The 27,047-nt window shown below is 43.4% G+C and overlaps 1 protein-coding gene and 2 long non-coding RNA genes across 3 annotated transcripts; 1 reads left to right on the forward strand and 2 right to left on the reverse strand.

Annotated features, from left to right (window-relative positions):
- aldh1a2 (aldehyde dehydrogenase 1 family, member A2) lies at nucleotides 1-25,054 on the forward strand. Its single transcript, XM_021607382.3, has 13 exons — nucleotides 1-1,206; nucleotides 11,959-12,063; nucleotides 12,591-12,731; nucleotides 15,186-15,315; nucleotides 16,733-16,794; nucleotides 17,528-17,656; nucleotides 17,925-18,038; nucleotides 21,066-21,168; nucleotides 22,431-22,615; nucleotides 23,014-23,178; nucleotides 23,411-23,568; nucleotides 23,796-23,870; nucleotides 24,070-25,054. Exons 1-13 carry the CDS (start codon nucleotides 1,084-1,086, stop codon nucleotides 24,140-24,142), a joined length of 1,563 nt encoding a protein of 520 aa, XP_021463057.1. The 5' UTR covers nucleotides 1-1,083; the 3' UTR covers nucleotides 24,143-25,054.
- On the reverse strand, nucleotides 19,040-26,321 carry LOC149983053 (uncharacterized). Its single transcript, XR_016496824.1, has 2 exons — nucleotides 26,119-26,321; nucleotides 19,040-20,217 (listed from the first exon to the last, which is right to left on the reverse strand). It is a non-coding gene; the product is annotated as an uncharacterized LOC149983053 (long non-coding RNA).
- On the reverse strand, nucleotides 22,431-22,851 carry LOC149983054 (uncharacterized). The gene is made up of 2 exons (XR_016496825.1): nucleotides 22,737-22,851; nucleotides 22,431-22,638 (listed from the first exon to the last, which is right to left on the reverse strand). It is a non-coding gene; the product is annotated as an uncharacterized LOC149983054 (long non-coding RNA).
- Nucleotides 26,322-27,047: the final 726 nt, after the last annotated feature.

Consider the following 27,047-nt stretch of genomic DNA (forward strand, 5'->3'; position numbering starts at 1 on the left):
GCCAAGTAGGCCTACCATCCCTCCCGAGGTATAAATATCCGTGTAATTCCTTTTATTTTTGAGACATTGCTTGAGTCGACTTAAATCGTTCAAATGTGTATTGGGAAGTTTGAAGTGGATGCTAACAGGGAATTATCACCACAGGAGAGAACCCTCTCATCAACAGACTAGGAAATAATAGTGATAGCTTTAAATTCACACTAAATAACATCTTAAGACCTTGTGGGGATGGTGTAACAGGTGAGTTGATGAAATGTGTGGCAAACGGACCTTATTCATAGACATCACACTTAAATATGACAAGTGTAGCTGAAGAATAAATACATGATGTCATTCGGGTTTGTTCTAAGAAGTCCAGCATCAGGATTCATTCTTATGCTTCTTATCACCTTTAATGGCAATAAGGTCACTGGTATTTCATTAATAGATTGAAGTGTTAGCTACAAAATAATTATCCGGGTACTTAAAAATACTCTATATATTTGCCTATTATAGACCCATATCTGGAGAGAAAAAAAATCAGAATCTCTCTTTCACTCAAGTCTCATATAAAGAAGGTTCGTTTACTTAAAGGCGCACGGTGGAGTCTTTACAGCTCAAGTCTGTGCATGTTGTTTTTATTAAATAGTCGTTTAAGGAATTGCTTTCACACTTACCATTTACCAAGGTGTTTAATTATCTCGTAAATACCACAAGCACCACTTCTTCAATTATAACATCTTACTCTGATCACATTTTGTATTAGTATATTCATTATAATATCTTAAATGTAAGTCAATGTGTTTAAACTGGGCCTATCTATTCAATACAGATATCGTGTCGATTTCAATGCGTTTCCTTTGGACTTATAACGAGAGACACTGTGATAAGTACTTTCCCTCCTCAACATGGATGGCTGGGTTCGTTTATGTAAATTAGGCTAGATTTTAATTCTATCAGGAGGACGGCCCTGTTCTCTACCCAATAAAAATGGACTGCGGCTGACACCTGGTTATAAACACAGGAAGGATTCCAAAGTCCTAATCAGAAATCAGTAGAAAAAAACGAAGACGCATCTGCAACAGACACACGGAGGCAGGCGCGATGACATCCAGTAAAATCGAACTCCCTGGTGAAGTGAAGACCGACGCCGATGCCGCTGCGCTCATGGCATCTCTCCAGCTGATGCCCTCGCCGGTGCCCAACGCGGATATCAAGTACACCAAGGTCTGTGAAACAACTTGAACTTTTACTCCGAGTCACATATTATGTTCAATGTACCATATCTCTTCTCGTATGCAGAATATTTCCCCCCCAAAGGTATTTGTCTGTAGAGATAGTTAGCGCACAATTTTCGAAGTATGGAACTGCCCAATTTAGGCAATGTCTTTCCCCACAGTACAGGTGATTGAGTCAGGTTTAAAATGTTCATTCAAGTTCTGGATTTACCGTCGTAAAATTTGTTTCAGATCTTTGCTCACATTCATTGCTCAACTCATAGCATAGAATACAGATCATCAACATGTGGCGTACAGTATGTGTGAAACTTTTCTAAAAGTTATCACATACGGCCACATCGAGTGTCATCTCCAAGGCATGTTTGAATGATTAACAGTGTTGCCAACATAATTATATTGCACAGGTGGTTTTTATTTCACTTGTATATTCACCATGACTCATATAGTCTGTACGTCAACTGCAGTGGCTACAATGAATAGTATTTATCACAGGTGACAGCAGTCATTTAGTAAAGGTCAGCATTTTTTCAGATAGAATGTTGCCGTTATGCAATTCTGTCCAGATAGAATAAACGTCCCTTAACCTACCGTTATGTGATTGCTAATAATCGCATGTTATTAACTATTTATTGATTAGAAACATGATTCCCATGTATCTTATATCACTTGCATAACATTTGAAAAATTACCGTGTTGCTGTGATGAGTGTAGATTCATTCACACCTATAGTTTGAAAAGACGGTTGAATTTCAAATATTCACTTTGGAAGATATTTTTGTTGTTGCAAAAATCCATGGTTTGGTCTGATATACATTTTATAGCCATATTATAATGTTTTATGTTAAGTGCTTTTTTCGTTTCAAAATATGTATTTAAACTAATTTTATTTAACCTCATAAAATGAGGAGGGTTTTGGTTTCTTTGCCTGCTGTAATAAGCAATTTAGCTGGTTTCAGAAAGCCTTAGGCATGTTGTAAATTCTATTAATTTCACTGTGATTCAGAATAAGTTATTAGATTCACGGAATTAATTGCAAAGTCTTGGTGCTCTAGTCCATTATTGTCCTTAGAAGTCCGCATGACTCTTCTGACCTCATGCAAAATTAGCAAGAACACTCAATGAAATGTGAAGAAGACCTATTTCAATCACAAGTCTAATATTCCCTACATATTTTATTTGTATGTGTACACTATAGCCTATAAATTCTATTTGAATGGTATTTCAATTTATTTTTGTGCGTTTACACTTGTGCTTCGTTATTATGGGCTCTGTGGGCGTTTAATTGGGCCTACACAGCAATAGCAGGAATCAGACTCCAAGGGCTTATTTTTGGTCATTATTGTTTACACATTTTATGCTTGCATTTTGAGGATTACATTAATGAGAATAATATAGGCCCTGTGATGTCAGTATAGGCTATTTCTAAACTCCCCTTTATTTCATGCTAGTATACACTTAATCAAATCACTAGCACCTGACTGTAGTCACCATCTGAACATGTATAATATGTGGATGTTTGTCTGTTTGCTATAGCATGGTCGCTTCTGCAGTTTGAAATCCTATGCTTTTATTGCCATGAGTGTGAGTAAAGGGCACTCCTTATTGAGGAGAGCTCCATAACAGCGCAATATGTAAGTACAGTGTTATGATCAGTGTTAGCCTCACACCTCGTTGTTGTAAGTTCAAAGGGCACTTCGCTGAGGCAACAAGCAACTTACAGTGGTCTACTCGCCATAAGAGGAGAGCTGGTTTAGCATGCCTGCCTTATGTGCACAGTCATGCTATCAGCTCTGCTTCCCTCTCTCCCTCTCTCTACCTCCCTAATGCTTAATATTATTTAAAAGAATGCACGCAAAGGGTGGAATGTATAGGAGAACCTTTAGGGAGCGCAGGCCTTGGTGAATTAACCCCCAGGAATTTGAATCCTCCAGTCCCTGTTGGTTTGGTGGACATGGGGGCAGGAGATCACTGATTTATGGCCACCCCTGACGCAGGCGCTCCTCTCCTCACACCCTGTTCATGTTCTATCCACCCCACCGCCTGCCTGCCAGGGGGAGAATGAACACTGTGAGCAGAGTCTATAGCTAGGAGAGAGCTGGCCTTCTGGACTATGGGCGCATGCTCTCTGTGTAGCCCTACGCATTCTTCCACTCCTTGTAGGCTAGTTGTGTGATGTGCCTCTGCCTTTTGCAGCCAGATGTCCAGTAGAGAGCTGAGAATGAACATGCTTGTAACGAAGCTCCTTTACACTTAGGGTTAGAATTGTTTCCTTGGTCTCACATGAGTTTGAGTATGTTGATGTTTTTTCTACTTACTGTAAAACATGATCATTGATAAGTGAATATGAATACACTTTGAGATAGTCACCATGACTGGGCATGCATTTTTTTCAGTCAACAGTTTTGTTTTACACACAAAGGTTACCAATAGTGTGTCCCTGAAGATATGCCCATAGTATGTTTAGCACCAACAGTGACTGTAGAGAGGTGTGAGATAGAGAGGTGTCATCTCCATAGACGTTTTGCCCCTTGTCCCTTTCACTGAGCCATGAACTGCCGTCAAAGAGACATTTGTGTGAACGTGTCAGTTAAGCTATCTCCCTCCCTGCGTGGGATTGTGCAGATCAGTGAGACTTTTCAAGGTCTGCTCAGGTCTCCCTTTGCTTTGTTATAAAAAACAAATCTCCCCTTTTCACACCCCCGCTCTCCTGTAGCTACAGCCGTAAAAAGAGGGTGCTCGGGTCTCGGTTCCTCCATCCACCCTACCCCCACTTCACCATAGCTTGTGGCCTGAAACCAGCTGGGTAGTAAGACACTAAGCTAGTATAAAAACATAGTATTTGAATGGTCACAGGAGAGTCGGCTTTAGAGCTCTCCGTCTGTGAGGTAGTCCACAGGGCTGATAGCACCACGAAGGAAGCCATAAATTAGCCTACCCTGATGGGCATTTATTGATGATTTTAGCTTTTTGCAGAGCGGGGAGAGAGAGGAGAAGGATCAACTGTGTGGTGTATAGTTAATGAATGGAGACAGAGCCAGTGTTCTCAGGGTTTTAGTGAGTGATTTCTCTGGCCCGGGTGGCTTCTCACACCGCTCAATGATTAGGAGTCGTTAAACCAGACACCTAGAAGAATAAATCTTTAGAGATGGAGGGAAGGAGCATTTCTGGCACATTCTCCTTCAAGTTGTTGAGAGAGACACCTGGAAATGCAAAGTTGAGTTCACAAAATGTGTTTGAAATGATACTTATTGTGTATGACACTTAATAATGTTTGAACGGCCAAGGTTATAGACATTTTTTCTCTTATTGTTTACTACAAAACTGTTATGCAAGGATTCCTCATTGTCAGCAGGACATAAGTAACTGAAGTTAATGGTAACTGGAGTCATTGTAGCACAGTTGTAGTTTAGTGTACTAATACAGATGTAGGATCTTGATTTGAGAAAATAATCCTGCAGCAACAGGAGATGTGAATTATTATGTGGTTTATAATTCATGGACATTTTTGTAGGGGTTGATACATTTTTCGTAAGGGAAAATCAAGTCGAACATTTCAAAGTGGATATTACAAACTTCAGAAGCCTTTCAAAACCTCAAATACACCACAAGTTTTACATTTCCTGCATTGCAGTTCTCCTGCACAGGGTGCTCAAATTAAAATCCTACACCTGTAAACATACATAGACATACATAGACTGTGGGCAATGAGGACTGTAAAATCAGTGAATCCTGGTACAGCAATTTGGACCGTAAGCTATTCATTTGCAACCTTCACAATGTTCAAACATACCAGACTTTAACTAGACGCAGTTGCCTTGCTCATTACATAGCTTCCCAATATAAATAATGGCTATTATTTTCCAGATTGGCTTAAATTAACTCATTGTGCAATTGCTGACACCTTTGGCCCTAATAGGAACCTATAACCTGTCTATTGAAGCGAGGAAGAGTTTTGTAAACTAATCTGTGAGGAGAGGTCCAGTCAGTCAGTCAGTGTGGATGAATGGAAGAGGCCCCATCAATCCGTCACTGATTGAGATAGTACAGATGAAGGCTGGGGCTCCCCAATGCTAGGTGCTGTCCACTGGGCTGTAAATTATGGGCCTGTCTCACAGTGTGGGTCAGTGCCCTGCCTTGCCAAAGCCTGACCTGCACTTCTGGAGTTTTTCACTTCAAAACCACCATCTTACTGCGATGAACATCAAACAAACCCCAAGGTAGAGGATACTTGGAGCCTGAATGATTTATCACAACTAGCACAGCGAGTGTTCTCTTTTTCTTCTTCTCTCTCTCTCTCCGATTCCCTCTCTTTCTCGTTTCACACTCTCCCCCCTTCTTTCTCTAAGACGCACACTCACAAAAGTAGTTATACACATCCCTGGTTGTGACAGGGTGAGCTTGCGGTACCATGAATATGTACGTCAGTGTGAAATGGCTGTTTGTGCAGTGAGTGTAAATTATCGTCTGAGCAGAGGCGTCAACATCGCGTCGCCTGTCTCTTAATCACTCTTTAAGGAAGTCTGGTGACAGGGAGGTTATCCCATTAACTTCTATACCTTAAGTCTTCAGGCCGGTTGACATGGAACATGTAAATCCTTATGGTGTCATTGTGAAAAACTGCTGGCTCCATAAATCCTCTGATATCCATAAAAAAAACTCTCCCTAGAGAGTCTTAGATACACAGAGAGCAGAAGTCTGCCAGACATGAAGTCATAGTCACCAGGCCCCAGTCACCCCTTATCACTAGTGGATCACTGTAGTTATATTCTACCCAGATTACATTTATTTGTGTTATTTCTCCCACTGACAGAATGTAGTGGAAGCATAGAATATTATATTCTTACATCAATGTAATAATTTGATCATTTGAACCCTTAGAAAAGTATGGTTAAGTCTTTCAGTCTTAAAGGCTTATGCTCTTTATAAAAATCTGGGATTTGATATCCACAATATTATTTTATGAAATTAGGCTATTTCTTTAACACAGATATTTATTTAATTAGGATAAATGTTTTATGTTTGAAATCTACACAGATGATACAGCTGATTGAAAGACAAACTCAGTGTACCTCAGTGAAAGTGTCAATCTCAGACTCTGTAGACATTGGCACCACATGGCTGCTTAGAAGAGGCTGTGCCGCCCAACTCCAACTCCCACATCTTCCATCCATTTGAACAAATGACAATTCATATTCAAACACAGTTTCCTATTGAATTTCTATTTCTCTCGTTAAGGAGTGAGGGGGAAAAGATTAAACTTTCTCACTACACACACAGTCAAGACAAAGATGTTTGCCAGTCGGTGACAGCGGGGTCATCCCCTCCACACCCAGGAGAGCAGGGTGGCATTGTCTCCGGGTGTGTGAATGGAAAACATGAAGGTTCTTTGGTGTCAGGAAGACTGGGGAAAAAACACCAACTGGGCTCCAGTTTCACATGCCCTCCCCTCGCTTGAAACAGTAGTAATTATAAATGTATTGAAACAGATCCAGAAAACAGAACGGAAATAGAGGTCCTGTGATAGGAAAGGATATGAAACTTCCTGTGCAGACGAAAGCTGCAGGTGCCCTGATCAGGATCCGTCTGGCTGTGGAATCCTGGCCTGCTGTGTATAAACATATATGTATGTTTTTAACTCTCTCCTGCCTCCCGAAAATGGACGAGAAATGAGTCCCATTAAATATTCCTTAAGCGTGTGAGCCATGAGAAGACGCTAGAGGCCAAACAGATGTTTTGCTGGCTGCAGTGAGTACTTTGGCATCCCCTGCCTGCCCTCACTCCCTAGTGCAGTTGTGGAGCAGCCTCCAGAGAGAGCACAGTGGCAGATGAGAAATGGATCAGCAGGACTGTGCTTTGACTTCACTGAACTGACGGAACATTACTCTTTAGTTTCTCAATGTCTGCTGATTGCACATGTATTCCCAGGGGACTCCGCTATATATCTACCTTTTGCTTGGTCGAGATGATAACCACCTAGTCCCATTGCATTGAGAGCATGTTGTAGATAAGCAGAGCATATTTTCATGTTGAAATGTTGTGCCCTTTACAGTGAATAACAGAGCCACGCTGATGTGATCAGAAACGTGTATTCTGTAGCCCTTATGTTCGTCGTTGGCTTCATGCGCGCATGTCTCATCATTTCATCAGCCAAACAGACAAGTACTGTCAGCACTGTGAGATTGACAGTTTTAACAGAAAAACATGGGGGTTGCTAAATGTTTGCAGCTGTCCTGTGGCCCATGCATAAAGTGTTGACCTATCTGCAGACTGTCCAGTTCCCATCCACGCCAGGCAGTTCTCTCTCTCTCTCTGTGTTGTAGGAGGATCAGATGTCACGGCTGCACCGGGAGCATAAACTCTGCCAACTTTCTGTAATACCAAAATGGCCTGCGTGTTTACCAAATAATAAGAAACCACACAGCTTGAAGCAGTTCCTTGTAAACACAAATCGATTGATTTCATTCAGTGTAAAGGTTCTATGCATTTTTAGCAATTGTCTTCATGTTGGTGTACTGTGAGGTCTGGATCCCACCACTTGTTTTCTTTCCTAGTTGCACAATACACACAACATATAGCTTTCTCATATCAGTTATCATCTTAAAACAGGCTTTGGGACTGACATACAGTACCAGTCAAAGGTTTGGACACACCTACTCATTCTAGGGTTTTTCTTTATTTTCACTATTTTCTACATTGTAGAATAATAGTAAATACATCAAAACTATGAAATAACATAAATGGAATCATGTAGTAACCAAAAAAGTGTTAAACAAATCAAAATATATTTTAGATTCTTTAAAGTAGGCACCCTTTGCATTGATGACAGCTTTGCACACTCTTGGTATTCTCTCAGCCAGCTTCACCTGGAATGCTTTTCCAATAGTCTTACAGGAGTTCCCACATATGCTGAGCACTTGTTGGCTGCTTTTCCTTCACTGTGCGGTCCAACTCATCCCAAACCATCTCAATTGGGTTGAGGTCGGGTGATTGTGGATGCCAGGTCATCTGATGCAGCACTCAATCACTCTCCTTCTTGATCAAATAACCCTTACACAGCCTGGAGGTGTGTTGGATCATTGTCCTATTGGAAAAACACATGATAGTCCCACTAAGCACAAACCAGATGGGGTGGAGTATCGCTGCAGAATGCTGTGGTAGCCATACTGGCTAAGTGTGCCTTGACAGTGTCACGAGTAAAACACCCCCACACCATCACACCTCCTCCTCCATGCTTCATGGTGGGAACCATACATGCAGAGATAATCCGTTCACCTACTCTGCATCTCACAAAGACACTGAGGTTGGAACCAAAAATCCAAAATGTGGATTCATCAGACCAAAGGACAGATTTCCACTGGTCTAATGTCCATTGCTCGTGTTTCTTGGCCCAAGCAAGTGTCTTTTTCTTATTGGTGTCCTTTAGTAGTAGTTTCTTTGCAGCAAATTGACCATGAAGGCCTGATTCACAGTCTCCTGTGAATCAGTCTCCTGTTGAACTGTTGATGTTGAGATGTGTGTGTTACTTGAACTCTGTGAAGCATTTATTTGGGCTGCAATTTCTGAGGCTGGTAACTCTGCAGCAGAGGTAACTCTGGGTCTTCCTTTCCTGTGGCAGTCCTCAAGAGATCAAGTTTCATCATAGCACTTGATGTTTTTTTGCGACTGCACTTGAAGAAACTTTCAAAGTTATTGAAATGTTCCATATTGACTGACCTTCATGTCTTTAAGTAATGATGGACTGTCATTTCTCTTTACTTATCTGAGCTGTTCTTGCCGTAATATGGACTTGGTCTTTTACCAAATACGTCTATCTTCTGTATATTACCCCTACCTTGTCACAACACAACTGATTGGCTCAAAGAAATCCCAAAAATTAACTTTTAACAAGGCACACCTGTTAATTGAAATGCATTCCAGGTGACTACCTCATGAATCAGGTTGAGTAAATGCCAAGAGTGTGCAAAGCTGTCATCAAGGCAAAGGGTGGCTACTCTGAATAATCTAAAATATATTTTGATTTGTTTAAACATTTTTTGCTTACTACATGATTCGGTATGTGTTATTTCATATTTTTGATGCCTTCACTATTATTCTACAATGTAGAAAATCGTAAAACTTTTGACTAGTACTGTAGCAGTTCTTTTTATTCAATTTGCTAGACTTGATTGTGGCTAAGACATGGTCAATTTATTTATAGTGGCTCATTATCAAATGCAGTGAGTACTTATATGGGAATAAGGATTTCTATACAAATGAAACCGCCATGTGTGGTGAGAGCAAGGACACCACGGGGGGATGGGAAAAACAAAAAGAAAACACATCATTTCAAAATTTGCACTTTTGCTCTTGAGTTTCCATCTTTGTTTTTTTTCCCTTAGTTTCTAAATGAACCTAAAAGCAATTTTAAGAAACGTTGAGAGTTGATTTAGTGTTCAGCCTTGTCGTCTTAATCAACTCTCTGAATGGGACGAGACAAAAGTCTAACAGCCCCCTGAGCCCCGAGAGGGCCGAGCCAAACGGTGGCTGATGGTTGTCCTTTTCTAGCCATGATTTAGATGGCGGCCTGGTCCACTGTTCCCCTGTTTTATCCCCTCTCCTTCGGCGGTGCCTTGTGAGAGGGGTTACGCCGTGCATAAAGCTACCCACGGACTGCATTCTTGCTCAGACTGTCAGGGCTTTCAGGGGGCTCCCCTGATTTAGGGCGTTCCACTACAGTGGCCCCTATAAATTTTAAAACTAATTCCGTGCTCTATAGGGCTTTCTGTTTTTGTAGCAGGCCCTCAGCTCCTCGTCGTCACTGACACTTTTATGAAGTGCTCTTAATGAGAGTCAGATTAAAGGTGGCCCCCGATGGAAGGCGCCTGAGAACACTTGGTTTGGATAGGCTGGGAGAGAACTCACTGACAAGGCTGGGCTGTGGCTGGGAGAGAACTCACTGACAAGGCTGGGCTGTGGCTGGGAGAGAACTCACTGAGAAGGTTGAGCTGTGGCTGGGAGAGAGTCCACTAATAAAGACTGGGTCGTGGATGGGAGAGAGCCCACTGGGGGCCTGTGTTGATTCTGCTGTCTGAAATGGCTGTGGGCCCACTTTGTGTGCTGTGCTTAGATGTGTTGGACGAGGACCCTCAGTGGGCCTGTTTCTATCTGTTGTGTGTGTGAGGAAGCGTTCAGGGCAGGCTAATACAGATTCATTGAAGTGGTGTACAAGGCTGTATAGTATGGCCCACAGAGTGGTACAGGCAGATACCGAACACCTAAAACACTCAAACATGAGTTATTCATGTGCAAGGTTCTTCTTGTAAAGCAGCCAACTGCAGGAGAGAGTGAGTGGAAGGGAGTGAGAGTGATGTCTGTGTGCTGAGTCTTCAATGGTTTCCAAGCACGCTGGCATTTTATACCTGCCCTAAAGTAAACACTCCTCACAGTTTACAGCCAATTAAATTGTACTTAAGCCTCTAAGTTTACGTTGGTAACCATGTTGTAGAGCTAGAGAGGCCTGGGCCAGCGGGACACTTGAACCCTGCTTTCAGTTCTGCTCTCAGTGTATCTTTTCTCCCTCTCAAATAAAAGTATGGTAAGAGCAGATGTGTATACAGGAGGATTTAAGCCAGCAGATGTTTTCTTAACACCCCATCTATCAGACAGACTGACATCAATTAAAAACAGTGTCTGAGGAGGCGCTGTGATAGACCCAAACATGTCAATAAGCCAACGGGACTGAGACAGCTTCTATTTACCTTACTCTTACATAAGACATCCCGTCACATTTGTATGATCAAATCACACCAGTTTGTTAGTTTTTATTTTATTTTAAAGCTCACATGACTGTTATTAAACACATTCACTCAGGCCAATTCCTTGAGATATGTCCCATTTCTGTTTTTTGTCTAAACATTTATTTTTCTTTGGGTCTTTATCGAGCTTGAAAAGAGTCCGTTTGGAATCCCAGGTGGTTGTTTAACGGACGGCTTGCTTTAACGCATCTCAGAAACCAAGTGTGGCCCGTGTTTTATGATCTCATAAACGAGCAGCGATGTTGTGAAACGTGTGTCTCTCTCTGTGTGTGTGTGTATATACGTGTATGTGTGTGTGTGTGTGAGAGATTGAGGGGGTGTCTAGTGTCTGATAGGGATTTATCTCTCCCCCACCTCTTTGTCTGGATGTTGGAGTACTCCCCAGAGAGCCATGCCGGGCAGGCAGGAATCTCTGTCCACATTTTCACAGATTCTTCCCTTTACCTCCTTCTCTCCCTCCCTGCCTGCCTCCCTCTCTCCCTTACACAATAACTGAGACGCACTGGTAGGAGCCAGGCTCACTCTCACTAGACTGTTTTATCAAGAACTACAATTAGTTACTGAATAGATTATTGGTTTATTTGCGCCACGGTAACAAAACAATACATTTTTATTGAATAATATAACACACAATGCCAATGATTCACATCAACCTTCCAATTATGCTCCCTCTCAAACTGATCCCAATAATCTAATCATAAAACACATCATGTTTTTTTAACAGCACATTTCTAATTTGATCAGATAAATACTTCTGTCTTGATTGAGAATTTGTGTTGAGAAAACTGCACAAGTATAATGTTATACCAGGGCCCCCTTGTTTCTTTAGAGCAGGAATGGCTGAATAGTGTCTGGAGAGAAACAGAGCTGCTCCTAGAACCAGATTTTCCCTCTCACATGGGCCTCTCCATCCTGTGCACTGAACGCTGCATCTTTTCTCCCTTCAGATTTTCATCAACAATGAGTGGCAAGACTCTGTGAGCGGAAAGACCTTCCCAGTCTACAACCCTGCCAGCGGAGAGCAGATCTGTGAGGTCCAAGAAGCAGAGAAGGTATTGTAGAAGATAAAAACAAATCTGTAGTTTCTGCATTCCCCATATCTTATATTTTCAGAAATGAAAACACAGGTATTTTCCCTTGGAGTGTTTGAGGATTAGATGTTTGTTATACAGAGCTATGCTTGGGTTTTCCACACGTGTTTCCTACCACCTCTGCCCTGGCACCCCCTCCTTCATGCATTGTCCATGTGTGAGTTATGTGTCCAAAAAATAAGGAAAGCAAACGAGTTGGGAGTTTAGTCTAATGTGGTTTGGTTCTCTGGCTCGGCAGTTCCTCCTCTCCTTCCCTAAATCAGCACCTCTGTGTGGAATAACTGAAGCAGAACAAGCCTTAAACATGCTAATGGAAGATCCATTAAGTATCATACGGAAAAGACAGACACATTTTATTTGTCTCAGTGGAGGTGGAGAAACACCTGTTAACTGGATTAGGTTCTATCATTAAACTGTGTACTGGATACGGTTTCCCTGTTCCTCTTCCGCAGGCTGATTCATTTCATTAAACTGTTTCTCTTCTGCAGGCTGATGTGGACAAGGCGGTGCAGGCGGCCCGGCTGGCCTTCACCCTTGGTTCAGTGTGGCGGAGGATGGATGCGTCAGAAAGGGGTAGACTGCTGGCTAAACTGGCTGACCTGGTGGAGAGGGACAGTGCCTATCTAGCAGTGAGTTTACCACAGTGCTCAAAGTCCAGATCCCGGACTTCTTCGTTTTAGCAACATGCTCAAAGAAACATACACTATACAGTGCCTTAGGAACATTTTCAGATCCCTTGACTTTTTTCACATTTTGCTACGTTACAGCCTTATTCTAAAATTGATTAAATAAATAACAAATCTTTAGCAATCTACACACAATACCCCATAATGACAAAGCAGAAACAGGTTGAGACATTTTTGCTAATTTAAAAAATAATCATAATTTATATTTATTTACATAAATATTCAGACCCTTTGCTATGAGACTCGAAATTGAACTCAGGTGAATCTTGTTTTCATTCATCATCCTTGAGATGTTTCTACAACTTGATTGGAGTCCACCTGTGGTAAATTCAATTGATTGGACATGATTTGGAAAAGCACACACCTGTCTATATAAGGTCCCACAGTTGACAGTGCATGTCAGAGCAAAAAGTTTGGAAGCACCAAGACTCTTCCTAGAGCTGGCCGCATGGCCAAACTGAGCAATTGGGGGAGAAGGGCCTTGGTCAGGGAGGTGACCAATAACCCAATGGTCATTCTGACAGAGCTCTAGAGTTCCTCTGTGGAGATTGGAGAACCTCTGAATGTCCATGAGTGGCCCAGCCTGAGCTCAGACTTGAATCCAATCGAACATCTCTGGAGAGACCTGAAAATAGCTGTGTAGCAATGCTCCCCATCCAAAGGTGCTTCAACAAAGTACTGAGTAAAGGGTCTGAATATTTATGTAAATTTGCAAAAATTTCTAAAAACCTGTTTTGGGTTTAAAGAATACGGCTGTAACCTAGCAAAATGTGGAAAAAGTCAAGGGGTCTTAATACTTTCCGAAGGAACTGTATATACACAAGTATGTGGACACCCCTTCAAATTAGTGGATTCGGCTATTTCAGTCACACCTGTTGCTGACAGGTGTATAAAATTGGGCACACAGTCATGCAGTCTCAATAGACAGACATTGGCAGTAGAATGGCCTTACTGACGAGCTCAGTGACTTTCAACGTGGCACCGTCACAGGATGCCATCTTTCCAACAAGTCAGTTCGTCAACTTTCTTCCCTGCTGGAGCTACCGCAGTCGACTGTAGGTGCTGTTATTGGGAAGTGGAAACCTCTAAAAGCAACAACGGCTCAGCCACACAGTCGTAGGCCACACAAGCTCACAGAACGTGACCTCTGAGTGCTAAAGCGTGTATCGAGTAAAAATCGTGAGTCCTCGTTTGCAACACTCACTGCCGAGTTCCGAACTGCCTCTGGATGCAACGTCAACACAATAACTGTTCGTCGGGAACTTCATGAAGTGGTTTTCCATGGCCAAGTAGCCGCACACAAGCCTAAGATCACCATGCACAATGCCTAGTGTCTGCTGGAGTGGTGTAAAGCTCACCACCATTGGACTCTGGAGCAGTGGAAACGCGTTCTCTGGAGTGATGAATCAAGATTCACCATCTGGCAGTCCAACGGACAAATCTGGGTTTGGCAGATGCCAAGAGAACGCTACCTGCCCGAATGCATAGTGCCAACTGTAACATTTGGTGGACGAGGAATAATGGTCTGGGGCTGTTTTTCATGGTTCAGGCTATGCCCCTTAGTTACACCGAAGGGAAAAATTAACTACAGCATACAGTGAGATTCTACATGATTCTGTTTCCAACTTGGTGGCAACAGTTTGGGGAAGGCTCTTCCTGTTTCAGTATGACAATGCCCCCGTGCACAAAGCGAGGTCCATATTAGTCAAGATTAGTGCGGAAGAACTTGACTGACCCGCACAGAGTCCTGACCTCAACCCCATCGAACACCTTTGGGATGAATTGGAACGCCGACTGCGAGCCAGGCCGAATAGTCCAACACCCAACATCTAGTGGAAAGCCTTCCACGAAGAGTGGATGCTGTTATAGCAGCAAAGGGGGGAGCAACTCCATATTAATGGCCATGTAATGTACCACGGAATGTACCATGAAGAAGGATCTTCATAATACCAGACCCCCTTAAAATATAAATGTGTACATTTTTTACTGTAAATAATAATACTAATAATAATAACTTGATTCTTTTAGGCACCTTTCTAGAAATCCTATGTCACTTTACATTAACATAGATGTTTTCAATTTAAAGCATGTGCTTCCAATAATTATTATTTAAAAACATTTTTTTTAAACAAACGTATTGTGAAAGAGACATGTCAAAACAAGGGGACTGTTTTAAAAGATGCCGGAGAAAAGCACTACGTTTTTGCCCATGTGGTTATAATAGTGTTAAATCAACCTAATAACCCTAAGACTTAAAGGATGATTTATAACGTATAGGCACTGTAGCATGATGTTATTTTAGTATCACGTTTCCCCCCGGCGATAATGTTAAGACCCACTGTTTCTTGGAAAAAAGAAAAAGACAAAGATTGTGTTTTAATATATATTTCTCTCCAGACTATAGAGTCCATGGACAGTGGGAAGCCTTTCCTGCCCACCCTGTTTGTGGACCTCCAGGGAACCATAAAGACGCTCAGATACTATGCTGGATACGCAGACAAGATCCATGGAACGTCCATTCCAATGGGTAAGTCTATTCCAACTCAGGCTTCCTGACTGTACGTTATGTAGCCAAAAGCACATTGAATTCTTATTCTCTTCAATTTCAACGAACTAGAACCCAGGCAGAATGTTACAGGTCAGAGGTATGTGGTGGATGCCAGTGCCAGGTGAAGACTAGTTAGCTAGCAGCAGATAAGCGGAGCACCAGGCTTCTCTCTGGGGGCCTGCGGGACAGGAGATGAGCTGTGCTGAGGGCACAGAGGTGATGTGAGGGTAAACATGGCTGCTCCCTGGCCAGTTGTAAATCTGAGCCTTAATGGTCGCCCTCCTGTTGAGACTGCCACCAGTGGAGCCCAGTGACAGGACTAAAGAGCGAGGGCCGCTGGCTGTTCTGCCTAATTTAGCCGCTTGAAAACGTCGCAACGGGGAGTCTATAGGAGTTAGGACAGCCACTCCGCAGCTCTGTCATAGAGCAGCCATTAGCTGGGCGAGGGGTTGGGTGGGCTGGGGTGGTGTTGGGGTAGTAGTTGGTTCTCAGGGACCCACCTGAGGACCAGATGTGGTCTGGTCATTGAGGGCCTGGCATTAGGGAGTCTATATAAGTCATCCACACTCTTTTAATAGGCATGTTAAGTCATTGTTTAGTAGCCAAGAAAACAGAGGACCTAAGAAAGCAGTACTAGTACTGTCAACCTCCTGAGACTAGCACTGTGGTCTGGTCGCTCTTCAAGCCCCTCCTGTGTTTCTTCACCAAACCCAGCCAGTCCTCAGCTAGTTCAGAATTTGGCTTGAGCACTATTCCAATGTGCAGCAGTGTTACAGAACAAACAAATAGACCTGTTTCTGTGGCCTGGATGATGTTGAGATGTCAGCGATGTTCTTATCTTGGCCACCAGGGAAGATGAAGCACTTGGCCAGTCCACCCTTGGGCCTTAGTTCCAGGTCCAAGCTCCTCCTCCTCCTCCTCTATGGAGCAATGTTTCATCAGCTGAAGCCTTAGCCATCCTGTTCTCATGAACATCACATAACTCTATTGTAATAAACACTGTTCAGTTTTCTACCACTCAATAGCGATTGTTATTACTACTGTTGTAGGGAACGAATAAACATGGCACACCCTCAACATGTATCTCCCTTTACTCTGGTAATGTAAGAGGAATGAAACTATCCTTCCAACTTAACACCCACTGCTTTCTCCTGACTTTAAACAGAGTGACACGTATCATTTTGCTCAATGTAGCGTAACAAAAGAATGGTACTGTGTGATGTATTGCCTTTTTAGATCAAGATGAATTGTGTTGGTAAAAAGCACAACAAGGACACCTGATGTTTTGATGTGTCATCCGGTCACTGCTCTGCTAATGTCTCATACATGCTCATTTCCCAAAGCCAGTTAGAGCAGAGGATAGTAACGCGCATTGTTCTTGTGTGTTCCTCTACAGATGGAGACTATCTTACGTTCACTAGACACGAGCCCATGGGAGTGTGTGGACAGATCATCCCTGTGAGTGTGCCAGTTTGTTTTCTATTCAGATGTCTAGTCTCAGAGGACAAATCTAACAGTCACTCTCCTTCACATCTGCAAAGCCTCCCACTCAATATGCAGAGAGAGGTGGATAGAAGGAAAGGTGTTGGGATGGTGGTGGTTGTGAGGTCTGGGACAGAGGCAGCCCTGTTGTTAAAACATATTGTGCAGGTTCCTGGAAGTCTCTGATGTGCTTATCAGTGAGTGTATATTTGGGTAAATCTGTTGGCAGGCTGAGAAAAAGACTGTGTCAGGTCAGTATAAGCTCAGAGAGAGAGAGGGGAGGAGGAAGGGGGAGAGAGAAAGAGGGGGGCACTATGAAAGAGACTAGGGATAGGAGGACAGAAGTAAGAACAGAACATTGATTGTGCAAGAGCTTGAGGAAGCGTGTGTGGGTCTGTGCTGAGGCCTACTGGGGTTCAGTGTAAAGTAGAAATAACACCCTCCTGTGCAGTACCATGACACGCTCTAAGTACTGCATATGTGTTGCAATTTCCTTGTTTTCTCAGTGATGTGGGAAGAGAATAGATAGGGCGAGAGAACATTTCCTGTCATGACTATGTTGGGCAAGTGAAAGTGAGAGTCTATGAGTGAGTAAGCGACGGAATGTGTAGGAGAGCAGGGAGAGCAGTGATGAGTTATTGAGTATGAGTGAGAGCCCTTTGTCAAGAGTCTGATGTCCTGTGTGTGTGGGGGGTGTTTGTGTCTACAGTGGAACTTCCCACTGATGATGACTGCGTGGAAGCTAGGTCCAGCGCTAGCCTGTGGGAACACGGTGGTCCTGAAGCCTGCTGAGCAGACCCCCCTCACCTGCCTGTACATCGGATCACTGGTCAAAGAGGTACAGTACAGCACAATCACCACAGTAACCCAATCATTAGAGCCTCTTTATCCACATCCTCCATGTCTTCTCTCTGTGTTTGGCCTCTCCCATTCTCTGAGACAGTGTGTCTCTCTCGCCTCTTGTCTTTTTGATGTTCTGTCCATTCTCTCTGGTCTGCTGGTAGGGAGGTTGGGTTGGGTCCGGATTCCCCCACACTGCCTGTGGTTTTGCTTGGCTCTCCTGTCCTCTCCTCTTAAGCTTGTTTCCTCTCATATTGTTTTGACAGGCCGGGTTTCCACCGGGAGTCGTCAATATTTTGCCAGGATTCGGGCCAACGGCAGGAGCTGCGATAGCTTCGCACATGGGCATAGACAAAGTGGCTTTCACAGGATCAACTGAGGTAATTTCCCTGAACAAAACGATTGACGGATAATCCACTGTCCCTATTGCTTTCTTTAGTGACACAGTGGCCAACATGTGCAGAGCAGCAGAGATGGAGGGCTGGGTAATTAGGGGACATTGGGTTCCTGTATTGAAGTCCAAATGACTAACAAATGGGGGCTTACATAAGCTGTGTGCCCTGTCATTACTTCTCACCACAGGGGGATCAGAGGTGAGCAGTCTGCTGCTGGACTTTACCACACACACACACACACACACTAATGTACACATACACATCTACACTGTACACACACACACACACACACACACACACACACACACACACACACACCATAGGAATACTGTACATATACTGACATACATAGCCAGTCACAGACAAACTGGCTCATAAGTGTCCCAGCCAGTGTAGTGACAACCTGCTACTGTACCTTACAGACATTGAGTTGTCTATCAGGTCCCTAGGAAAAACAGCTGCCTTCATAGTGGAAAAATGTTGATGGAAAACTAGGAATGATCAAGGGCACACCGTGTTAGGCAGTGAGCATTAGGAGATGTTGTGGTTGGATTGCATTCCTCCGTCTTGTGTGATCAGTCAGAATGACAACCAATTCCATTCATGTAGATCATTTTATAAACATCTGTTATTGCTAACCACAAATACACCCCTTCAGGCAGTAAGAGCACGTACAGTAATCTTAACATAATTATGAAGCGCCATAAATCAAAGTATTTTATATGTTTTGAAATGACCTGTGTACATTTCACGTGTATCTGTCGTAAATGAAACAGGGTTTTGTAGTGTTTAGAGAAGCCCTAGAGTTTATAGTGTCTTTGCTTTGACTCTGGAGATCTGTTTGGAGAGGAAGGGAGGAGAGTGACTGTTTGTGTGTGGTATTCAGCACCCACCAACACTGCTACGCATGTGCAGACATAATAGATTGCTCTTGGTGATAAGGGGACAAACAGAAACACTGTAACCAAAGCAAATTCACATACTATGGAGAAAAATATTTATTTAAATTGTGTGGTTGAATCAAATCCAGGCCTTTATGGAGAATATACAGGATTTGTTCATTTGCATTTATTTTTTTTACATCAATGTTGCAACATCTCTGTCAAGCACTGTAAGGATGACAAAGACTCAGATGTCCAAATCATCTGAACAGTTATTAATGAGAATCTGAATGCAGTAATAAAGTTAATGAGAGTGAATAGGGTTTCAATTGATCCTCAGAGTCCATTCATGCAGCCCGAACTTAAGTCATTTAATAATTTGATCAATGCTCCTTTACCTAACCAATGAACATCCACAGGGCTTTCTCCACCATCACTGTACATGCTACCAGGCAGCACACACATACGAGCCTTCCTCTTTTTTTAATCTTTTTTTTTACCATCGGCGGTTACAGAACATTTCCCCAAAAAGTGGCCAGTTGTCTTTAACTGCTTTCTCTGTTGTTTCCTGTGATCTGGAGTCAATTACAGAGTGGATGAAGCGCTGCTGTGAGAGAATGTAGATGCCCAGACTGTGAGTCACCTTGGGTTTCAGTCACACCGGGCGAGAGGGGACAGTGGACACAGCATCCTCTGAGAGGCTGGAGGGGGTAGAGGGGTGAATGGGTAGAGGCTTTTAGGGGGGGGGGGGGGGGGTGTTTTCAGGTGGCCATTGCGTCAGGGGTGCCTCATCCTTGTACTCTCACACACACACACCGGACTGTGACTCTCCACAGTAGCGGCCCAAGTGGGAGCCAGCCCAGCGTGTCTCCTTTACACTTCAGTGAATGCACGCTAACGTCATGTTAGTCAGCACCCCTTGAGCCCCGCCATCAAAGACAGCGACAGCCAGGACAGCTTTAGAGACCGTGCTGTCTGCCTGCTGCCTGACTGCCTGACTGCCAGAGGAAGGTTTGTCCTGCTGTCCCTATCACAGAGCTGATCTACCACTCCAACCAGAACACTCAGCAGGCTGCCCTGCTCATTTCCTTACACAGAATAACGCAGTCTGGCAATATTGGGAAAGGGAGACATTCCAGTGCTAAACATTGTTCGTGCGAAGAGATGAGGCATCATTCTTTTCCACTGGGGTGGGGGGGGTGGGGGGGGGGGTCTCAGATGTGTTTTTTACTCCTCCCTTGACTCCCTCTATCTTCTCCCAGCGCTGGTCTTCTCTCTATCTCCTGGAAAATAAAATAATGTGTGTCAGTGACTCCTGGGTGGACAGGAAGTGTGCTTGTTAGTTTATGGTTATGAATGCTGCTCGCTCACTTTCTCAGGCTTGTCTCTATGTAATAAGGGTATATCTCATCTCATGGTGTTGAGAAATATTGTTGGGGTCAATACAATACATCAGTATAATAAGAGCAGCTGGGCAGACTCAGATACTCGCAAGGGATTCATTTTCACTGAGAGCTCACGCCATGCATTACTAGAGAACCACTGTTTTTACACGTCTCCACTGTGTGAGTCTGGAGGGAGACGGGAAAGGGCTGTGGAATTCAGCAGTATTTGGATAATGGTGAGAGCAGCACTTTTGATGAGGGAGAAATTGTGAACAGAGAATTTCGAAAGGAAAGCTTTTGCTGCTATTTCATAAACACTCCCAACTCCTTAGATCATCCTCAACATTCAGCGCTGCCAGCCAGGGCAGTGTAGGCCCACATCGCACCAAACAGGCACCACTTTACAACTTTTCACAGTTAGGTACTTCAATTTGCCACAAGCCCAGGCTGCTGCTGCCATCCACACAACCTGTGGTTGCTTCTTCCTGCGCTTGATTAAACAAGAGATGCTGTTCGCTGCTGAAACATCACTTTATTTTCCTGCTGAAGCCTCCCAGAACCTGTAATAGATATTTTGGCTGTGTGTTTGGCACACTCGTGTTTCAGCGGGCCCAGTGGTGCGTCCCTTGTTTTGGGCCTAACCAACCTGCTAAGCTATTTAATGGCTGCATCCATTTAGTGATCCGGCCACAGGTCTGCTTGTGTGTGCGTGAGTAAACTAAACCCAAGCCCTGTTTCCTCCCCAGGTCGGCAAGCTGATCCAAGAAGCAGCTGGGAAGAGTAATTTGAAGAGAGTAACGCTGGAGCTAGGAGGAAAGAATCCCAACATTATTTTTGCAGACGCTGATTGTAAGTTTGACACTGTTTTATTAGTTCCTCCCGTTTCCCCATAGGTGGTCGTCCAGATGGACGCAGGGGTTCCCTATGTGGCATCGCCTGATTTGAAAATGGGGTCGCGAGAGAAACGATGATATAAAATATGCGCTAGATTGGGGTTGTAATAAACAGAGTCGTTTCAGTTTTTTTCCCGACAAATTTGGCTGTATCTTTTGAACCTTTTAAGCTGCCAAAAGATATTATGAGCCTGTCACTGTTTCCCTCCACAATGCCCACAAGTCGTCCAGGACTCATTAGAACAGAGTGGACAAGACCAAGCAATAAATCAGACTGGGGGGAAAAAAACATCATCAATGATGAAGTTCTTCTCTACACAGAAGATCATACAAAATTAATGCCTGATGATCTTCTGAACTTTTCAATATCTTTCTAATGCATTTCAGTAACTTTAAACCATACTTCCTTCAGATTGAAATACTGTCAAAAGCACTTTCAGGCTGATTTGTAATAGACTGTCACAAACCCGATTTAAAAAAAGTTAACATTGGCCATTGATTACATGATTTTTTTTACATGGTGGGGTCGTGAAAATATTTTGATATCAAAATGGGGTCGCAGGACAAAAAAGTTTGGGAACCCCTGCCTTATTAAAGACATTGTCTTGATAGAGGGTTGAGTGGGAATATTTACACTGTTTTGTCCAATAATTTAGTCTAACATGCAAAATGAGACAGTGGATGTGTCCACATGGAGTGAGAGCGCTGGCATCTTCAAAAGCTTCCGCTGGGCTTCACAGGGCTGTGAAAACCAATGGATGGATGGCTCTCATGTTAGCTCTAAGTGTCTCACAGAACTGGGGATGCCAGGGCTTTCAAATGCTTTCAGCAGCCGCGAGAGGGGCTCCCCAAGGCCCGTAAATCAGGGGAATGGAACCTGCCGCGGCCGCCTGCATCAGCCCGAGACCCATAAATTACTGGGCTCCGTTAACCCCTTGCGTGCCACGGCAGGGGTCTGTCTCTCAGGTGTCAGATAGCAAATGCACAGCACAGAGAATAGCTGGACAGTGGTAGAAAACATTCTGACCATGATTGGAAAATATATTTTGTGCATTTGTAGTGTATGTGCCTTAATGATATTCACTTTTAATTCATGTAATTTATAAGAACCATATGGAATTTTATCAACATTTTTCAATATGTTATAATATTCTACCACATACCGCTAAAATGAACTGTTTACTGAGCCCCCCTTTTCTTCCTCTTCCTCTTCCTCAGTGGATCTAGCTGTGGAGCAAGCCCACCAGGGAGTGTTCTTCAATGCAGGCCAGTGCTGCACTGCAGGCTCTCGTATCTTCGTGGAAGAGCCCATCTATGAGGAGTTTGTGCGCAGGAGTGTGGAGAGGGCCAAGAGGAGGACAGTAGGAAGCCCCTTCGATCCAACCACGGAGCAGGGTCCACAGGTGAGGATAGAGGGCCATAGACCCTGCAAGGGAGGGAGGAGTCAAAGAATACCCTCTATGACAAAACATATCAGCTATCGACTCAATATGTGCATGACCAAATATAATGTATTTTATTTACTGTATGTTAAATATACTCCTTTGGCTTTCCTTCTTGCTTGCTCCTTTTTCTTTCTCCTCTCCTCTCGTCTCCTCTTGTCTCCTCTCGTCTCCTCTCGTCTCCTCTCGTCTCCTCTCGTCTCCTCTCGTCTCCTCTCGTCACCTCTCCTCTCCTCTCCTCTCGTCTCCTCTCGTCTCCTCTCGTCTCCTCTCATCTCCTCTCGTCTCGTCTCGTCTCCTCTCCTCTCCTCTCCTCTCCTCTCCTCTCCTCTCCTCTCCCCGTCTCTCTCTTAATCCAGATCAGCCAGGAGCAGCAGAGCCGCGTGCTGGAGTTTATTCAAAGTGGCATCAGTGAGGGAGCCAGGCTGGAATGTGGAGGCAAAGCCCTGGGCCTGAAAGGATTCTTCATCGAGCCCACTGTCTTCTCCAATGTCAAAGATGACATGCGCATCGCAAAAGAGGAGGTACTGACTGGTACACTGAATGACTGATACAAATTATGACTACAACTCCTAGTATGACTGAAACACAGTATGACTTTCCATGCCCTATGATTTTACGGAAGGTGGTTTCCAAGTAAGTTAAAATGTCTATTAATGGCCTTGCCCCCCACATACTTAATGGTGTGACTAAGCAAGGATGTCATCATGGAATGTTTCAACATGTCATCTTACACATGCTGACTGTCCACTCCAGATCTTTGGACCAGTTCAGCAGATCATGAAGTTCAAGACTATTGATGAGGTGATTGAAAGGGCCAACAACACAGAGTACGGCCTGGTGGCAGCTGTGTTCACCAGCGATATCACCAAAGCCATGACCATCTCCACAGCCATGCAGGCTGGCACCGTCTGGTAAGACCCTCCCATCATCATATGGTCCCTGGTTAACCCCATAGATCGTATAAAAGGTTGACTCATATTACTGTAGCTTTTTAAACGATAGCTCATACAGTATTCAACTACACTCCACTCAGCATGCTCTTCATTTAACCAGTCTTGACAGCATTACCATTTAACACCATTATTAAACAATGCAGAAGAATCAAAGCTGATGTTTGATGTATGTTTTGTGTATTTAGGATAAACTGTTTCAATGCCCTGAGCACGCAGTGTCCATTTGGAGGATATAAAATGTCTGGCAACGGGCGTGAATTGTAAGTATTCTTTTCTGGTTCCTAGCCCACTGTCTGAAAGTGTGTGACTAAAGCCAAGCAAGTATTCATGTAAACTGTGTGTTTACAATAGAGAAAAGCTTGGTTGCAAAATATTCCTAAATTAAGCGTTGTACACAATAAGCTTGCTACAGTTCATTAGAAATCTGTTTCAACTGACATTGTGTGTGTATGTTTGCAGGGGGGATTGTGGCCTGAAGGAATACTCAGAGGTGAAGACCATCACCATAAAGATCTCAGCCAAGAACTCCTAAGGCGGCCGGCCACACTACATGTAGTGGAGGAGGACTTCCTCTGAGGCGCACCACTGACCCTCTGGGTGTCTGTCTGTGGTGGTAAAACACACGGATCATCCCAACTAGCCATGACCATGGGCAACTAACTCTATTGGCTGTGAAAACTCCCTGCCCACTCCTCTCCCTCACCTCCCATGGGCAGTCCTCACATCAACATCAGCTGTCTCCATCAGCCCGGTGTCCACCGGCGGTCTCAAGTTCACACCAAACCTATACTCCACCTACTGCCATCACCCACCTCCTCCACTAACCACACTAAAGCACTCGGAGAGACGATGGGAGAGGCTACTCTGTTCACGTCCCCCCCAAAACCCCCTAACCCCCAGGAGTTGGACACTCACAGACTTAAGCACCGCACCATCCCTGCTTTGCCCCATGTCAGCTAATCATTGTAGCGTGTTGGGAGGCAGTGTGGTCGTGTTGTGGGGTATCATTGTCAAACCTCACACTGTATGTTATTATGTGTCATTGCTTTGATTTGCCAGGTAACATTCATGGAAGCATATCAGCTCATTCTAAGACCACTGAAGCGCTCAACCTCAGAAATGAATGGATGAGTCCATTGAAACTGTTAATTAGAATTTTTAATTGTTGATATCTAATTGTTCATGTTGTTATTTGAAATTTTACCACTTAACACTGTATGTCCACGTATGACCAATGTAAACGTGAAAACAAAAATGGTTAACCTCTTAAAAGCATTTTAGTCATACCTGCTAAGAGGAGGAGTAATGTATTTTAATCATAATGTAAGTTTCTTATTGATGTCCATTTATGTTCATGTTTATACAATTATGTACTATGAAATTATAAGATATAAAAATGGACCATAGCTTTTTTTAGTAAAAAAAAGTTTTTTTTCTCTCAAAATCCTGGCTCGGCTGTGTTTGTTTCAATGCCATGGGAAGTAATATATTGTGCAGTCACTTGCGTCAAAGCTCAGTTTCCACATTCATGCCTCAGCTATCTCAGCTCTGACATATTGCTCAGATATTTCATGAGGTCGCACAATTTACAGTTCCGTTCTGGCCAGAGATCTGAGGAGGGCAGATAAGGAGGGCCCCAAGTCTCGTTTCATATTTAACTATCAGCAAGACGAAGACGAGGCTGCAGTTGTAACTCATGGTGAAAAACAAGAGGAGTTTACTCTCTTAACGAGGCATCTGGTGCAAGCATTATGTTATGTCTGAGGAGGAAGACACTAAACTGTAACTGCAGTAACAGAGTTAACAGAGATGCTCTTCTGGTGATTATTACAATGTCTTGAATAATAGTGTTTATCTTAACATTCATACCATGAAAGACAATTGTATATTTCTACAGTATGTAGGCCTGAGGATAAAACACAAACAATAACAGGCCAATACATCTGGTAGGTCCCTCCATGCAGCTCCTGCACAAGAGCATTATAAACACTATGCTCTCTGGACACATATACATTTGCAAACAGTATTGCTATTTGATTTGCCAAAGACCGAATGAAAATAAGAGATCTAGGGCCAAGGGACCAATGAAAGGGATTAAGAATCAGAGTGTGTGCGAGAGGCCGCCTTGGAGGAGAGAAGTTGTGCAGATGTGAGCACCCTTCGCTGAAGCCTTCCCTTGGCAATTGTCTTTTGAAATGTCAGGGTGGATTTTCCCACAATCCCCCTGCCTGTCGGTATTTGTAGTCATTCCAAAGGGAAGATGAAAAAGTGATCGTCTTATTGCGGCACTCTGTTAGCTCAACAGGGAACGTCAGAGCAGGCCAGGGACACACGGACATAACCTCCAGTTAAGGACATCTGCTTGGAAACAAACCACACTGACAGGGACGTTCAACCTGCTGTTCAGACAGCTCCTTATCTCTCAAGCACCACGTTTTGGACTTCTGTCATCCCTCACATAGTGGAGAAGTTATTCCTTTTATCAACTTCAACAAAGTCCTCACATACCTTATCAATCAATTTCTGTCTCAGTGTTTGTCTCAGAGTCTGCTTCAGGACGGTCCTCTTCTATTTCTTTCCTCTTGAAAGGTTGTTTTTTGTTTTCAGCCCAGACCTCTACTGTGCCCTGGTATGCTTTAGCTTTAGTGAGATGGATTGCGGCACTGTGTGTGTAATGAACACTCACGAAGGAGGGAGGACTGTATGCGTAGAGCTAAGAGATTGCAGGAAAGGTCTGATCATTCTCACTAGAATGTTGTGCAACAGTTTCTATACAAGCGTTTCACTCCAGCAGAGTATGAGCCAAAGCTCAGTGAACAATCACTTCTCTAAAGCCTCATGTCTCCCTCTCCAAATTAAATGGGTACAAGTTCATGTGAATACACAGAATTTAATTGATATGAATGGGAAAGTTGTATGGTACAGGTAGCGCTAATTACATAAAACCTCTGCAGTAGGGCGACATCATTTCCACAGGCATATTGAAGATAGACATATTCCACATGGACATTTTTTTTGTGCACTGTAAAAACATACCAAAACATCAAAATAGAGGCCACAACGCCCCAAAAACCTACAATAGAAAGCATATACAGTTGAGGTCGGAAGTTTACATACGCTTAGGTTGAAGTCATTAAAACTATTTTTTCAACCAATCCACAATTTTTTTGTTTAACAAACTATAGTTTTGGCAAGTCGGTTAGAACATCTACTTTGTGCATGACACAAGTAATTTGTCCAACAATTGTTAACGGACAGATAATTTCACTTATAATTCATTGTGTCACAATTCCAATGGGTCAGAAGTTTACATATACTAAGTTGACTGTGCCTTTAAACAAGCCTTGAAAATTCCAGAAAATTATGTCATGGCTTTAGAAGCTTCTGATAGGCTAATTGACATCATTTGAGTCAATTGGAGGTGTACCTGTGGATGT

The sequence above is a fragment of the Oncorhynchus mykiss genome, chromosome 6 (assembly GCF_057628025.1).
Source record: "Oncorhynchus mykiss isolate SJ-2025 chromosome 6, ASM5762802v1, whole genome shotgun sequence".
Taxonomy (NCBI): Eukaryota; Metazoa; Chordata; class Actinopteri; order Salmoniformes; family Salmonidae; genus Oncorhynchus; species Oncorhynchus mykiss.

Bases quoted from the DNA above. Each gene is read 5' to 3' on its own strand.
- aldh1a2 (XM_021607382.3), top strand. From the start codon at position 1,084: ATGACATCCAGTAAAATCGAACTCCCTGGTGAAGTGAAGACCGACGCC. The intron at 15,316-16,732 runs GTAAGTCTATTC...GTTCCTCTACAG, and splicing joins TGGAACGTCCATTCCAATGG to ATGGAGACTATCTTACGTTC. The intron at 17,657-17,924 runs GTACAGTACAGC...TTGTTTTGACAG, and splicing joins TCGGATCACTGGTCAAAGAG to GCCGGGTTTCCACCGGGAGT.